Source organism: Canis aureus, chromosome 3 (genome assembly GCF_053574225.1).
Source record: "Canis aureus isolate CA01 chromosome 3, VMU_Caureus_v.1.0, whole genome shotgun sequence".
Classification (NCBI taxonomy): Eukaryota; Metazoa; Chordata; class Mammalia; order Carnivora; family Canidae; genus Canis; species Canis aureus.
Genome location: NC_135613.1, coordinates 30,024,284 through 30,041,408, shown reverse-complemented (window position 1 = coordinate 30,041,408; position 17,125 = coordinate 30,024,284). Strand labels below are relative to the sequence as shown.

At 54.8% G+C, this 17,125-nt stretch overlaps 1 protein-coding gene across 3 annotated transcripts in view; it reads left to right on the top strand.

Annotated features, from left to right (window-relative positions):
* AJAP1 (adherens junctions associated protein 1) overlaps nt 1-17,125 on the top strand; it is a 124,375-nt gene that overhangs the window by 55,887 nt on the left and 51,363 nt on the right. For all 3 annotated transcript variants that reach the window (XM_077891472.1, XM_077891470.1, XM_077891471.1), the window contains exon 2: nt 761-1,572. In XM_077891472.1, coding sequence (XP_077747598.1) covers nt 765-1,572 — 808 coding nt within the window. In that variant the 5' untranslated portion in view covers nt 761-764. The remainder of the gene's footprint in view (nt 1-760; nt 1,573-17,125) is intronic.

The following is a 17,125-nucleotide window of genomic DNA, read 5'->3' as shown; positions in this document are numbered from 1 at the left end:
CACAGCAGATCTCATTTTCCTGAACAAAATCCAGAGGAGGCCAAAAATAAGAAGCTTTCCTAGCGTACAGCATCCAAGACCGCAGCCTGCACATTTGCCTGAGGACGGGGTAGTGGGGTTTATGGACCACACCGTGGGGCAGGGGCTCGGCAGATGCCTGGCCTTCGTGCCCCCTGTGGAGTCCAGCGGGCTCAGCCCCACAGAGAGTGGAACCCCCGCCCCTCCGGGCCTCGGGGAGGGGAGGCTGTGTGCTCAGAGACAGCCGCCTCGGGCCGGTCACTTCTGTGACACAGAGGAAAGAGCCCAGCCCTGGACCCAGGGGATGGACCGAGCTCCCAGCTCCGCCATCCTCTCACCACACATCCTCACCACTTCTCCGTTTTACTCAGGCCAGAAGCTGAGCGGGTCACAGAAGGTGTTTGAGATCGTCCTGTCGGCCGAGTTGGGGGTTTTGAGACTCAGTTTCCCTCCCGGGTCACGTCAGCCGCGTGCGTTGCACACTCCCGGGGCGAGATGGGCCGTGCAGGCGGGGGAGCCGGCTCCTGGGAGCAGGTGCATGGGGACGGTGCTCCTGAGATGCTGACGAAGTGGCACTCGAACGGGGCCGAGCGGTCGGCTAATGGAGGGTTTCGGTTTCCCTTTTGAAGTTGGGATCAGCGCTCGACGGCAGAAGAGCGCTCCGGTGCCCCGGCGGGGGTGGAGGGACAGGCAGCTGCGCCCCCGCGCCACCCCCTGACGCTGCTCTCTCTTTTCCACGCAGCTCCATGTCCATCCGCTGGCCGGGCTGCTCCCTAGGAAGCCATGCTTGGATACTTATAGCCATGTTTCAGCTCGCCATGGATCTGCCGTCGTGCGAGTCCCTGGGCCCGGGCCCCGACTTCCGGCTCCTGCCCCGGCCACCGCAGCGGCCGCCCCGGCTGTGGAGTCTGAAGAGCGGACAGGCGGCGCGCATCCCCGTGCCCGTGTGGAGCCCGCGCCCGGCGCGCGTGGAGCGCAGCCACGGGCAGATGCCCAGCCCGCGCGCTAAGCGGGCGCACAGACCCAGGGACCAGGTGGCCGCCCTGGTGCCCCGAGGGGGGCTCGCCAAGCCCCCGGCCGCCGCCAAATCCAGCCCTTCCCTCGGCTCCTCCTCCTCGTCCCCGACCCCCGCGGCGGCCGGCGGGGCAGCCACGGACCAGCAGGCCCTCCTGCGGCGGGGAAAGAGGCACCTGCAGGGGGCCGCCTTCAACACCTTTGACTTCCGGGGCAGCAGGCCCACCACGGAGACGGAGTTCATCGCCTGGGGGCCCACGGGGGAGGAGGAGGCCCCGGAGTCCAACACGTTTCCGGGGCTTTACGGCCCCACCACGGCCTCCGTCTCACAGACACGGAAGACAACTGTGGCCACCGCCACCACCACCACCACAGCCACCGTGGCCACCTCCACGACGCTGCAGACTAAGGGGGTCACGGAGCCCCTGGGCCCCAGGAATAGGATCCCGGTTGGGGTTAGCACAACGGAGCCTTCCACCAGTCCCAGCAGAGACGATGGTGAAGACGTCAAGCCCCCGCGGATCCTGGGGGAGACCTCAGGTACAACCGCCTCTTTTCTGGTTGGGGTTCGGTTGGGGTGGGAGGACGTGGGGGTGTGGCTCACGAAGGATGCCGAGCCGTGCCCCGGGACGCGTTTTTTTTTCTCGGTGGCAGAAACTAAAAGTGTGGACAGTTGGGTGGCAGCCTTGGGGACGGAGGGGGGATGTGCATCCAGGGACTTGTGTGTCCTGGCAAAGGTGGGTTGTGCTCCAGTCATGCTCCAGCCGGCGTGTGGCTAGTAGAAGGGAGATGGGACAGGGTCTCTCTTTAGTGGTGGCCTAGAAGGGGACGTGGTGGCTGCCTTGCCAGTGTCACGGGCATCTGAACCCCACCACGCACAGGGCCGCATCTTCCCGAATGGCAGCGCCTTGACTTCTGGGAGTAAGATATGGCCTGGGAGTAAGATATGGCCACAGCTGCTGGTGTAATTAGGGCCCATGTGGAGTCTCCGGAAACGTGCAAGGGTGTGGCCCTGTGGAGGAGTGACTGCCAGATTAGGGATCCCTTTAAGCAGCAGAAGAGATTGAAGTCAGGTATAAGGAAGAACTTCCTGTGGTTTCGCTGAGGTTCTCCACACCGACTCAGGTTGGGGAGTGTATTCTCTGGAGATGGTGTCACAGGTGTTTGGAGGACAGGGGTCAGGACAAATGGCTCTGGTTCCTCCCCCTGTTATTCTAGGTGCATAGGACAGTTAGCATTTCCTGGCCTCGAAGTAGCCACTGCAATGTAGTTCTTGTTTTTCTTTCTTCTCCTCTACCTCCTCTTCCAGTTGCTTCAGAAGGAGTAGCCCTTGAATATCTGCCAGGCCATAGCTTGTCCCGCCAGGGGTAGCCACAGCCACGTCCCCAGCCCCACGGCTGGCTAAGGGAGATGCAGAGCCCAGGACCCCTGTGTTCCAGCCTGCCTCTGGCTCCCTGTGCCACTGTGAACAGGCCCCCACCTCACTCCCCACCAGGACCAGGATGTTCACAGGTCGAGCCTGTGCTCGCACATCCCAGACAAGCGGCAATACTTGCTAGCTCTTTTTTTTTTTTTTTTTTAAGATTTTATTTATTTATTCATGGGAGATGCAGAGAGAGAGGCAGAGACACAGGCAGAGGGAGAAGCAGGTTCCATGCCGGGAGCCCGACGTGGGACTTGATCCCTGGTCTCCAGGATCATGCCCTGGACTGAAGGCGGCGCTAAACCGCTGAGCCACCCGGGCTGCCCACTTGCTAGCTCTTAAAATGGGATGCAAATTGCAGGATATCAGCACGAAGGGGTGGTGGTGCCGTGTGGCCTCCTCCGTCCCCTGTCTGTTTGCTTCTCCACATCCTAAGGGTTCAGGGCTCCTTGGTCCCGGGAAGACCCTCTTTGGGACCTGGGAGAAAGAAGACAATTGCTCCCCAGGGCCTGTCGGCAGCATTGGTGCTCCGGTTTTCCTACAGGCCTCATCAGCACTGGACTCTGCGTCTGGCCATAGTCAGGAGTTGGATAGGTTTTCACAGAGTGGGTGGCTTTTGTTCGATGACCTACTTCCTTCCTTTACCTGGACAAGAGAACTGCAGTTTTTATTATGAGCAATTCTTCCCTAGAGAGCAACGTATCTATGAAAGCAAACCCAACTCCATCTCAAAGCCAGGGGCCAGGCCCAGGGCTGGAGGCTGTGAGCTTGGAGCACGGAGGGAGGAGGTCTGCAGGGGGTTGCAGGCCATCTTCCGGGTGGCCTTTGTCCCGAACCTATGGACGCACAGCCTGCAGCTCATCCTGTCTGTGCCAGATGCCTGAAAGCTGTTTACAAAAGCATTTGTTTTTACCTCAATAAGCTCGCAAGCCATCATTATAATAGAATACAGTGCTGTGTTCATTTCCTGTCATCTCCTCTACATACGTCACTTACTATATAGGCACGGATGAGAAAACAAGTTCCCATTTATTCCAAATTACATTTGTTATTACTAAAGTTAAATGCTCGGGACAGCATTAGAAGGCTTAGCAAATTAATTCACAGTACATTGGATGTTGCTAATCCAACTCGACAGATGCTTATCTTGGAAAAGATTTATGGTTCTTCATAATATAATCTGGTGCTAGATTAATTTGTTTAGCAAAACAAATTTAAAGGGTGGGGGGAAATATGTGTGTTTGCTTTTAGTGCAGAGAAATGTTAATTCTGGGAAGTGATGCTGGATGCTGAGAAAGGACGCCAGCAGCCTTCAGCATCCAGGCCAAGGCAAAGCAAGACAGGAAGTGCTGAGCTGACGCCTCTAATTCGGTGCATCACAGCCCAGCGGATCCCACATAAGTGGCCCAAGCCCGGGCACTGAGAGCCCTGGCGGAAGCCCCACGAAGCCAAGTCCCTGCTTGTCCTGGCAGTCACCACACATAGACTGGGGCTCCCAACTCTTCATGGAGCATGACTGCTGCTCACTCTTCTCAAACAGAGTTAAGGCCGTAAGAGTAGCCTTGGAGATCCCAGAGCTGTGGTCTAGGAGGCTGTGCATGCCCTATGTACTTGCAGGCCACAGACCGCCTGTGCATTGGGCTCTCCTGCAGGTAGCTGTGTGACGCTGGGGAAGTTCTCTTCTCTCTTGACTTCATCTTCTTCACCAAAAAAAATAAATAAATAAAATAAAAATAAAGCTTAGAAATATCTCTTCCAAATGATGGTCATGAGGATTCAGCAGAACAACACCAAGCACATGCCCAGGTGCTTCTGTACCCAGCAAGAATGACTCCAAGGAGAAGTTTGCAGGTGTCAGGGGCCAACAAGCCACCAGGGACATGGAAGTCTTCTCATCTGAGACACACCCAGCTCTGCCCACTCACTGCTGAGGATACTCCAAAGGATAGAGTTAAGGTTTTGGAAAGTGATAGGAAGAATTTGTTAAGTCAGCTCTGTTGTCCAAAGAGATGTCTCTGGAATCAGATTTGGGGAGTTGTGAGTTTTTATTTTTGCTTCTGTAGAGAGGTATTTGGAAAGGAAAAGTTATGTTTGCCCATCTGTCCAGAACACAGATATCAGTGGGATAGAAAAGTAGATGGCTAGAGATTTGGGGCACTCTGAAATCCCTCAGGAGCTAATACTGCGTGGAATAGCTACTGGAATCATCAAATGGTCCCTCTCCCAGTGACCTCCCTGTAAGTGAGTGATTGGGAAGTCTCTTCTAGTTTTAGTGTAGTGGCTAAGAGGGTCTGCCTTCAAATTCCTGGCTTTATCTTGTATTAGCTGTGTGGACTTGACAACCTGGTTATCTGTTCTGTACCTCAGTGGGAGTTACAGTATTAACAATCTTACAATGTTGCAAAGATAAAGTGAGATAGTATATGCCTGGTAGTCAGTGCCTGGCACATAACAGCTGTTCATTACATGTTTGCTGGTGTTAACATGGTAGTGATGATGGCAGTGGTGATGATGTTGGTGATGATGATGGTGATGAGATTGGTGATGATTGTGATGATGATGGTGATGATGGTTTTTTTTATAATAAATTTATTTTTATTGGTGTTCAATTTACCAACATACAGAATAACACCCAGTGCTCATCCCATCAAGTGCCCCCCTCAGTGCCCGTCACCCATTCACCCCCACCCCCCGCCCTCCTCCCCTTCCACCACCCCTAGTTCGTTTCCCAGAGTTAGGAGTCTTTATGTTCTGTCTCCCTTTCTGCTATTTCCCACACATTTCTTCTCCCTTCCCTTCTATTCCCTTTCACTATTATTTATATTCCCCAAATGAATGAGAACATATAATGTTTGTCCTTCTCCGATTGACTTACTTCACTCAGCATAATACCCTCCAGTTCCATCCACGTCTAAGCAAATGGTGGGTATTTGTCGTTTTTTTTTGTTTTTGTTTTTGTTTTTGTTTTTGTTTTTTTTTGTATTTGTCATTTCTAATGGCTGAGTAATATTCCATTGTATACATAAACCACATCTTCTTTATCCATTCATCTTTCGATGGATACCGAGGCTTCTTCCACAGTTTGACTATTGTAGACATTGCTGCTAGAAACATCGGGGTGCAGGTGTCCCGGCGTTTCACTGCATCTGTATCTTTGGGGTAAATCTCCAGCAGTGCAATTGCTGGGTTGTAGGGCAGGTCTATTTTTAGAGTGGCTGCACCAGTTCACATTCCCACCAACAGTGTAAGAGGATTCCCTATTCTCCGCATCCTCTCCACCATTTGTGGCTTCCTGCCTTGTTAAGATGGTGATGATGTTGATGATGATGATGTGATGATGTTGGTGATGGTAATGATGGTGGTGGTGATGATGGTGGTGATGATGGTGATGGTGGTGATATTGGTAATGATGATAGTGATGTGATGATGAAGATGGTGATGAGGCTTCTGGTGATGATGGTGGTGGTGATGGTGGTGATGGTGCTGAGGCTCATGATGATGATGATGATGGTGGTGGTGGTGGTGGTGGTGATGATGGTGATGGTGATAATGGTGATAGTGATGATAATAATGATTCTTATCCTTGTGATGATTTGCTACCACTAACTTGCTGCTACATTTACTGCTCCACTGATGAGGTCATTTGATGAGATGACTTGATGGAGTCCCGCATCCTCGTCCCTGACCTTGGTGCTCTTTGTGGAGGTATAGATGGCACTAGGTACGAACTGCTTGGGATGGAAAATCACCTGGCTGAGGTTCACTGAGGCATTGAGCTCCAGCCTTGCATGGTGCTGGCAGAGGGTGAGTGTCAGATGGGGCAGAAGTTCACTTGAGGTCGAGAGACGAGGACTCCCCACTGCGAAGCACCATCTTCCTGTGACAGCTCTCTTGCTGGTCATGTTCTGAGTCTGGAATCACAAAGTCTCCTGGGAGAAAACCACAAAGTCATTTCCTGGGCTTTAATCTTAAAACTCGTAAAGGGAGCTGTGGGGAATTCAAGCCAGCTGATTTTGGTTATTGCATTTGCCCACTGCGGATCTCCTAGGCTGTGGGTGCTAGGCATACAGCTAGTGCTCAGTAAAGATTTCTGCGACCTGATGTTCTTAGACCTTCCTGCTGGCACCTGGACCTTGAGATTCCCCAGCCTGCTCACATACATCTGTTGCTTTCCTCAATCGTCCACATTCATAGCTCTAGAAGGCATGCCACCCAAGAGGGGCTAAGAAGCCCTGAAAGGTCTCCAGTGTCATTCAAGGTTTGTTCCCATTTGGATTAATCATGTATTCATTGACACCCAGCAGCTCAAGGAAAAGATGGCTCGGATGCCATCCTAGTCCTGCCTGGTAATTTTTACATTGGGATTCACTCATGCGTTTCCAGGGATGATTTCCAAGTTGCTTTGTCCTTGTCACCAGGGGGCCTTCAGTGTCCTTTATGTGTGTCCCACTGTAAGCAAGAGGACAGGCCGGTGACATCCTCTCTCACACCGATAGTCAGCTGACCTAAACAGCAGAGCAACCTCTCGGAGCAAGTCTCACGTTGGGAAATATTTTCTAAATGCTGGGGTAAAAGTGGAAGGGAGTTAGGAGCAGCTGCGACAGGGAGAGACGGGCTCTTTTCCTTCTGTTTAAAGCTGTGATGGTGGTTTAAATGCTGAGCCCCTTTTAATTAACTTGCTGGGTGTTTGCTACCAGGAAAGTGAATCCTTCCTTAATTTAAAGATATTTGAAGCAAATGACTCATGAACTTCAAAAGTTTTGAGCGGCTTAATTGGGCTAAGAGCAACCATGAACAAATGAGTGTTCAGAGCTCGCTAAACATCCTGCACTCAGTAGCCGGTGAGCCTGGGCTTTAAAGGGTCTTAACTGGGACTGTGGAGTGGATGTGCCTGGTTTTGCGTGGTGACCTGTCGTGGCACGGGTGGGATTGTGCGTGTCAGCCGACAGCTCTCTGCACCCGTCCAACCTCCCAGAGCGCTCCTCTGTTTTTGCTGAGCAAAGCTGTGTTCACACCAAATGGATAAATGAGCTCCAACTCATTAGAGCCAGCCTCAACGTCTTCTGGAGATGACTGTCTCACCAGCTTATTGCATCTAGCACTTCTTATGCTTGTTTGGTTTCCGCCAGAACCTCCTTCTCCTCCCAAGAGCAAGTTAGGCATCAGGAAGGTTCTTGAGTTCTTGCGGGATTGTGGTGCCTGTCCTGGCAGCCTTTCTCTGTTTCCCTTTGCCCAGCCCTCAGGACTGTGGGAAGGGGCCTGAGCTCACACCCCCTCAATCCGGGCACCAGTCTCCTCAAAGGGCTGTAGGCAGGGTTGTTGGCAATGCAGGTATTGGGGGATTGCCCCCCACCCCTGCAGAATGTGCCTTCCTGACATCTAGTGCTTCACTAAACACTGGATGGGTAACAGACCCGTTTGATATACGGTGGATTGAATTTATGGTTTTCATGCATTCACAGGGGAATGATTCTAAGCGTAGAGATTAAATATTAGACAGAACATTATTTTTAGAATTATTTGACGATGTGAAGAGGACTGGTTTTGGAATTTCCAGCTTCTGATCTGTCTTGCAGGGAACTGTCAGCTCCGCGCTTGGTTGATATGAAATACCGCACTTCAGGGTGGGGGAGGCGTGAAAGGGTATGAAAACCTGGGCCCTTGCTGTCTTTTCAAGGAGTTTAAAATCTATTTGGGAAAGTCAGACAGGAAAGGACACAAGCCTGCCTAAGAGAGTAGTGACAGTTAAGGACGGGAGCGGAAATGTCAGAAAGCCCCAGCTTGGGCAATCATATAGCAATCCTGAAAACCCAGTAAAGAAGGAGGGGGCCAGTTCAGGTGGGAAGGGCCCTGCCGCGCTTCCTGGAGAGGGAGGGTATGCATGAGCAGAGCATCGGGGTGGGCAGAGCACACGGAGCACTCGGAGACTAGAGCCTGGAGGCCTGCATGGTAGAGGCAACAGAGCAGGAGGCCTGGGACTCAGTCTCCTCACATCTAGAAAGACACTGGAGGAAGAATCCCTGAGGCCTCTCCTCCAGCTCTGAAGGTCCATCAGCACGCTCGTGGCTCTGTGTTGCTTTTGCCCATAGCCAGGACAGTGGCCTGCCCTGCCCCTTTCATCATCAGTGAAAGGAGAAGGCTGGTGAGCGTTGGCCCTCCCCTCTTCCGGTCCGGGGTCACTCCAGGCACTCAGCCCAGTAGTTCCCATGCACAGCAAGCTCTGGGGTTGGTGGGGGCGGGCAGCTGTGGCCGGGATTTCCCAGCTGTCAGTTGAGGTGAGAAGTCACCTGTCCCTGAGCAGAAGTCACCCACCCCCATCCAGGAGCAGCCTGGCGGAGCTGGTGTCCAGCTTGAAAGGGCCCCACGTGCATGTACTTGCTAGAAGAGCATAGCCCTCACCTCTGCAGCAGGTGGGTTCCAGGTGAAGTATCAGTGTGCCCCAGAGGTCACTGCCTGGTCCTGGAAGCTCAGCCAAGATCACAGGCACACGCCTGTTGGACATGCCGTATGGTCCGACGGGCATACAAGGCCTCCCGTCTTGGTTTTCACTGTGGTCCAGTGAATCTCTGCCTGGGAGTCTGTTGCAAAGAGATGAAGATCAACAATGCCAGAGGATTAAGTATCTCTTCCAGAACTTTCCATCAGCAGCAGGAATGCCCAGTATCTCTCAGGAGCAGAGGTGGAAGTGTCTGCTGAGTGGACCAAGGGTGGGACGTGAGGGCAGTGAAGCTGGTGCTGATAGGGGGAGCCCCTGCCTTGACCCAGGCATGACCTGGGCCTGGGCTGCCTGCCGTCCATGGCCCTTGCTATGCCCCATGACCTCAGGGACAAGTGGCTTCTTGGGCAGCGGACTGGGAAATGATTTCCACCTCGAGGGGTACTTCTGAGACGTGGCTGAGTTTACCCACATGGAAAGCTGGACACACATAGCAAGTGTTGGGGCCCTGGGCACTTGCAGGTCCCCTCACTCTGTGACAACATCACAGACGGAAGGACACTTATGCTGGGGAAGCGTGCCTCTTGTCTCCTTCAGCATCCCCCAACGGGGCTGGGGTCAGGACGTGCAGGGGACTGGCCAGTGCTGTCCTAGCTGCCTCATGACCTTTCTCAGTCCCAGATGAAAGGGAAAGAGACCCATCTGGGAAACAAACTGTCAGCAGAACCCCATACCCCACAGTGTTGGCAGCTCCCACATGTGGCTTGTGGGAGCACTATGTCCAGCGTCCCTGCCTAGGAGAGGGCTGCGTGCTGGAGGACCCATCAGCATGTCCTTCGTCAGGGGCCAGTTGGTGTCTCTGCACACTGTCCTTTGCACACGTCCCTTTAAGTGGCTTGTTACCAAAGCTGTGCCTCACTCTTAGTGTTCCCAAAACTGCCCTCAGAAGGCTGTGGGGCTGATGTTCAGGGAAGTTCAGCCTCTCGTGTGAGTTGGAGGGAGGTGGGTTGGGGCCCTTTCTATGATGCTGAGGGTCCCTCTTCACCACACACCCCTGCTGCCTGAAGCATCGGACATCCTGAGTGGGACCTGAATCCCACAGGGAGCTGATGGCCGTATTCACTGGGAAGTCCTTGGCCCATATGTGAGGCATGGTGATGAAGGAAATTTCTAGAAGCTCCAGGGAGGCCCCTCCATCAGCAGAGCCCATGCCAGGTGGAGGGATGAGCTGGACGCCTCCACTGTGTGGTTTCACGTGCTGAACAGAGAGGCTGGTGGCTCAGGCCAGAGGCAGAGCCTCTGGGAACCGTGTCTGGGTCCCCATCCCTGTTCCCACCTGTGCCAGGAGAGAATCACCATCGTCTAGGCAGTGGGGCAGGAAGAAAGGCTAGCTCTCTCCAGCCAGCAACCTGCCCTTCCAGACCCAGGACCTGGGTTTACAAAGCATATTGGCAAATCCCCTTTTACTCACTTCAAGTGCACCTTTTCGGAGAAATAATAACTGACCGTATGATGTCCTCCTGACTCGTATGAGTGGACCTGAGAGGAGGTGCAATGTGAAGTAATGTACGATAAATGCAGGTCTGTGCACGTCCTCACTACAGGCTCACCCCCTCGCCCCCGTGTGACGTCAGCAGGAGCCTGAGCACAACTCAACCTGAGACAGGTGTGTCGTCTGAGCCTGGGGGGCAGGTGACTTTCTGAAAATGGTGAACACCTCCCGGCAACGTTCAGTACGAAAATAACACAGCCTTCTTTCCACGTACGTGGTGGTTGTGTTCTTGGAAACTTTGGTGCTTATTAAAACCATGCAAAAAATACTCTGGGTCTGTACGTGGAACAGAAGGAGCCGCTCTGGGCTCAGCGCATTTATAGCAGGAGTGAGCAGAAGGATGTTCGGAGTCGCATGGAACGGAGGGCTGGCCGTGGGTGAGCACGTCTGTCCCGTACACCACAGGGCAGGTAGTGTGCTGGCCCCACGCCACGAGTGTCACTCATTGTGACAACCAGAAACATCCGCCACAATTCCTAGATGCCCCTGCCTCCCAAGAACCCTCATTCCCATCCTAGACGTTCCAGAGGCAGCCTCCCACCCCAGAGACGGGTGGCCTTGCCCCTACCTGCGTGCTGCACAGAACGGACCAGCTTCCCTCTGCACCCGGGTGTCCTGGGGCCGCAGTGACACATCTCCGCCAGCGCAGAGTTTGAAACTCTAGGCATTTGATGTCTCCTAGTCTCAGGGCATAGGCCTTCTGGAGGCCCCGGGGTAGGATCTTTCCTGCCTCCTGCAGCTTGTGGTGCTGCAGGTGTTCCCTGGCTCATGGCCACACCGCCCAGCCTCTGCCTCTGTCTTCACACAGCATTTTCCCTGCATGCCTGTGTCTCTCCTCTCCTTGTAAAGACACCGGCCATTGGATCAGGGCCCAAGCTGGGAATCCGGGATGGTCTCATCTTGCAATCTTCCATATCATCACGTCTGCAGAGTCTGCTCTTCTAAATAAGGTCACATTCACGAGGTGTGGGGTTAGAATGAGAACGTATCTGTTCCATGAGGCTCCACTCCACTCCAGGGGGAGCTGCCATCTGCTCCGCCTGGGGGTTGGCAGTGCCCAGGGATTTTCTCCAGAAGCTGGGATAATTGCAGACCCATCATCTGCTGCTCACCCCACTGGAGAAGAAGGTGGGTCGGCGGGGGTGGGGGGGAGCATTGGCCCGATCCTCACTCCTACCCACACTTCACGAGGCCTTGAAAGCCACCAGGGCTTGGAGAAAACACTACCTCCATTTGTATAAAATGCTCTGTATAAAGGGAGGCCCACAGACAGGTCACAGATGAAGATGCCTAAGGTCTGGTTGGGCTCATGCCCTGAAGAACCATCCTTCACTCACCCACTCGCCTGAATGTTTCCTGAACACCTACTATGTGGCAGGCAGTGCGGTCATACTGCAAGACAACACACAGTCCCCATTTCTTCCAGGGGCAGCAGACAGACAGACACACATGCAGAACATGCGTAAGACCAGCCCAGGTATGTGGAGAGGATGCCTGGAGCATGGGGCAGGGAGCGGGATTCTGGAGTTGAGACCGGCTGATGAGAAGACAGGGTAGGAGGGAGAAGGAAGGTGGCAGCCGGGCACTGAGGTTGTAAGAGCGGGACAAGCAGTGCCAGGGCTGTGGTGTGGCAGGCCATGTGGTGGGGGCAGGGGGTGTCGGAGGTTGGACTGGAGCAGGGTCTTCAGGGCTTGGAGGCTGTTGTGGGGGCTCCTGGTTTTAGTGTGAGGATAGTGGGGTGAACAGAGCGTGGCCTGACTGGTGGACCCCCTGAAGCCCTGCAACTCTGGGAAGACAAAGTAGGGTGAGTCCAGGTCAGAACAATCCAAAAGGCCTCCAGGTGCTTGGTCTGAGCAGCTGGTGCCTTTGACATAGTGGGGCCTGTCCTGAGCTGGGGTGGGGTGGGCACAGATGGGAAAGGGCAGCCAGCAGCCCCTTGGGCCCTGCCTCCCTGCCCCTGCCCATTGGCTGTCAAAGGGGACGTCTGTGGGCTCCTCTAGCCTGCGTGTGAGCAGCAGGGGAAGGTCTGGCCTGCGGTGGAGACCCCAGAGCCGTTGGGGAGACATATGGGTGGTTTCTGAGATCACCTGGAGGGAGTGTGGGTGGTATGCGAGGGGGACAGGGACAGAGGACAGGGCCCCAGGGAGTCCTCAAAGTATAGGAGGGGTGCCCAGGATAGAGGAGTGCAGGAAAAGAGGAAGAAGATGGACGAAGTGGTCCTGCATCAAGGCTCCTACGGGGCCAGAGCACAGAGGTGACTGTCACCTCTGTCCCCCACAGAGGAGCCTCTTGGAGGCTTGATGGGAAGGCCCGATGGAGCACATGGGGGAGGACAGGACTGCGGGCGTGCAGGCCCGGGGGAGTGGTAGAGGGGCTGGGCCAGACGGGGTGGGAAGGCCTGGTGTGCGGGGCCCAGAGGGGAAGGACACGTTTGCTGCTGTTCTGTCACGAGCGAGCAGGAGGCAGGTGTGCCTGCCAGTGTGGAGGGTGCAGGACAGGATGACACTGGCTGCTGGTGGTGTGCAGACAAGAACGGCCCCGATGGCTGCTGGACGGCCAGCACCTGTGCACACAGCAGAGTGGAAGGCAGGATGGGCTGGGCTTGTGCAGGGAGCAGGAGGTGAGGAGGACGTGGTCTGTCTGGGAAATCCCACTTTCCTGGCTGCAGAAGTCTGCCCTTATCACTCCTGTTGGCTGGAGGAGCCTGTGCCCCTGGGGGATGGCACAGAGGGGTCAGGGATGGCCGCCGTCCCCAGGGGGGACAGACAATCAGCAGGCACCCAGACATAGTCTCAGGTGGACGTGGGAGCATGTGAGCTGGGTCTGACTGGTGGGAGGGGGTGTCTGGGAGGACATAGGCTCGGGGCCTGGGGCAGGGGTGGAGGCATCCTGGCACTAGGGAGGCTGGGGATGGGGCTGGATGGTGTGGAGGCCAAGAGGTCATGGTCAGGGGCAGGAACCGGTGCTTCCTCAGTGCACACAGACGCTGTGGGAGGGCCGACCCCGCTGGCTTTGGCAGTGTCCTGGGGCCTCTCCTGAAGTCCCTCATCTGGGAGGTGAGGTCGGCGTCCTCACCTGGTCATGTAACGGGCCAGACCCACCAGCAACCAGCAAGAAGCCATCGCCCTCAGTCCCATGGCCATGAAGAAATGAAGCCTGGAATGAGCTTGCAAGCAGGCCCTTCCCATGTCAGGCATCCAAGTGAGAACATGGCCCAGCCATGGAGACACCAGGAGCTTCAGGTGGTGGAGGTCTCTGGGCCCTATTGGCCCTCAGACCCAGGCAGAGGACCCGGCCAGGCCAGAGTGGGACTCCTGACCCCCCGAAACTGACATGTTTGGGAGGTTTAAGCCTCGGAGCCTGTGGTCATTTGTTACTTGGTGTGGATGACCACCTCAGCCTGGAACCCTGGGATGCCAGCAAGCAGGTTGGAATGAGGGAGTAATCGGATGAGTCGGTGGTGGTCATGGATGCTGGGTCCAAGTGGGCTGCAGGCCCTAGCCGTCCCCTGCTGGCTGCTGTGGCCCTTGCTTTGGCCAGTTTGGAGAGAAACTCCATCTTGGGCACAGATGGCTGTGCTCTGCTCCCCACCCAGAGCCTGGGACCTCCTCCTCCTCTGATCTATGGTTCTGGGGGCAGGGCACTGTCATCATTCCCATTGGAGCCGACCTCGCTGGGCCTGTCACCGGATGTGTGGGCTTTCAGGCCGTCCGCTGCCCTCCAGCCCTGGCCACAGACCCCCTGTTGGTCTCCCCATAAGACCCCTCCCCCCCTCTCCCTTCTAGCCTGGGCTAGCACGGGTCCATGTTGTGCTGTGTCCTGGGAAAGATCATGGAAATGAATTATACATCAACACCAGAGATGGATCATTAATTAATAAACTCGGCCATCTCAACTTCCTGCCCGTAAATAGCACTTACAGTGAATGAATAAGCAGCCTGGCGCCCCGCCTGGGTATTGACAGGTCCTCCCTTGGCTGGTGGCAGGAGAGCTGGTCAGAGCGGGAACTGCCCTCCACTGGACGTGTGTCCCCATGGGTGTCCCTACACCAACCCAGACGCTCCACCAGTCGTGCTGCAGGACGCGCCTGGCCCTAGAGGCGAGAGAGCCCCCTGCCCTGAACTGCATGCCCAGGCCCCTCCCTGGGGCTCTGAGCTCCCCCTCAAAAGGACGTGCTTGCCCCGTCTGCACACCTGTTTGCTGGAGCTCACTCTGCTGCCCCAGCACGTCAGCTGGAGCCTCCCTGGGGCTCTGAGCTCCCCCTCAAAAGGACGTGCTTGCCCCGTCTGCACACCTGTTTGCTGGAGCTCACTCTGCTGCCCCAGCACGTCAGCTGGAGCCAAATAGGAGCTCCACAGGCAAGGGGCTGGGGGTCTTTCTATTTAGGGACCCGTGAGTGTCTCTGGAGCTGCTGCAGCCCGGATGACTTGAACAACACATTTATTGTCCCCACTCTGGGGGCTGGAGGCCCAAGGTAAAGTCCTTCTGGGGCCATGGGGCAGCATTCTCCAGGCATCTCTTCCAGCTTCCCGCAGCCTCCGGGCTCCTGGGCTGCAAGTGGCCATCCCCTCTGTGGTCCCAACATGGTCTTCTCTGTGTGTGCATAGGTGTCCACATTTCCCCCTCTCTTTTTTTTTAAGATTTTATTTATTCATGAGAGACACAGAGAGAGGCAGAGACATAGGCAGAGGAAGAAGCAGGCTCCCTGCAGGGAGCGCAATGCAGGACTCGATCCCAGGACCCCAGGATCACAACCTGAGCTGAAGATAGATGCTCAACCACTGAGCCACCTAGGCGTCCCCACATTTTCCCTCTGTATATGGACACTGGTCATATTAGATCAGGGCCCACCCTGATGACCTCATTTCAACTGGATGACCCCTAGAAAGACCGAATTTCGAAGTAAGGTCACATTCTGAGGTCTGGGCAGCTAGGACTTCAACATATCTTTTGAGGGGATCATGGTCCAACTCATAGCACATGTCACTGGACTTAGGGTCCACCTAGGTAATTCAGGATGATGACATCTAGAGACCTTAGTTATATCTGCAAAGGCCCTGTTTCCAAATATGGTGACGTTCACAGGTTTTGCGGGTAGGGCTTTAGCATCTTTGTGGGGGGACAAAGCTTAACCCCAGCTGCACCCCATTGCCAGCCAAATCCCACTCTTCCCTCTTGTCTCTGAGCAAAGGAATTGTGTCAGCAGACAGCACCTGTGTGGCCCTGGGACAAAGCCTGAGTCTGAGCAGGGAGGGGCTCTTCACCCACAAGAAGAGAAGTTTCTGGAGTCTCCCTGACCGCGCATGGATTATTTCACGTCTTATCAGAGGAGGAGACGGGGAAGAGGGGAAGCAGGCTCGCTGTTGTGCTGGTGGCAGAGGTTCCTTGTAAAGTTTGATGTTATTGTTAACTTTGGCTTCAGGGGGAAAAATAACTCACCAGACGTTAGGAGAGAATCGTAGACAGAGCAGCTCAGCGCGGCTATTCCAGAAGCCAGATTAATCTGCTGCACACCCAGCCCGGTGCCGAGGAGGAGGAGGTGGCGGGCGGTGGGAAAGCGCTTTACCTCCCTCTTGATCTTGTCTCATTTTTACAAATTTTAAAGAAAAGCAGAAACATGAGCCTCTCCTTCCCCTGCTGGATTTGTCATTGGTGCAGATTGATTCCTAGAAGGCATGCAGTGTTTCCCTCTCACCCAGGTGTTGGGAATGTTGTGGGCCCTCTGCGCTTGGCAGCGGGAAGTGGCACCATGGAACCCAAGGCCAGCCTTCCAGGCCAGAGTCTAGGGGGCACATGTCTCTCCCAGTGGGAAAACACCAGCTCCTTGTCTGTCCTTTGGCACTGAGCCTGCAGCTCCTGGCCTGTGGCAGCCCCATCCGCCATTGAGACGAGTGTTTCATGCATACCTGTCGGGTACAGCCGGGAGTTGGGTGCGCACAGGTGCTCAAGGAAGAACAGACACCTGGAGCAACACTTGGCAGTCATCCTGACCCTCCTGCATTCAGCACTTGAGCAGCTCTCGTCCCTGCCTGGCTGGATCAAACCTTGCCTGCACCCCACCTTCCCCCTAAGCAGAATGCATATTGCTTCTCCCTTGGGTATCTTCTCTTAGTCTCACTCAGATTCAACTCCCAAAATTAAAAGGAGGTTGAGATTGCAAAACCTTTTATTGTGAGGACGTTTTACTGGTTGTTTTTATTTTTTAAGTAACTGAAGAGCTGACGTGCTTAGACTCCTTCCATTGCTGCCATCTCTGAGCCATGCCTCCGCCCTTCTCTTTGCATTTTTAATGCCTCCAAAGAGTTGAGAAAAGTATAAGATATCAAAACATCCCATTGTTCATGCTAAATATATACAATTTTGTTTGTCGATTATACTTCAATAAAAATTACAGGGGTCAGAGCAAAGAAGAGCAAACCAAAGTATGAGGGGAGCAGGCAGGGGCTGTGGGGCTGGGGTGGCAGCAGCCTAAAAGGCACCCATTTGGGCAGCCATCAGGTTAGGCTTGAGGGGACAGCTTGAGGAGGAGAAAGAAGCAGGTGCTGTAAGGGCCTGTAGTGACATAGGGAGCCTGATTGGACTTGGGTGCTGTTTGCACGGTGCTCTGCAAGGGCTAGCCCGCTAGGACAAGGGCAGAGATGCCCACGCAGTGGCCTCCTTGCCTCTAGTTTCTATGGAAAAG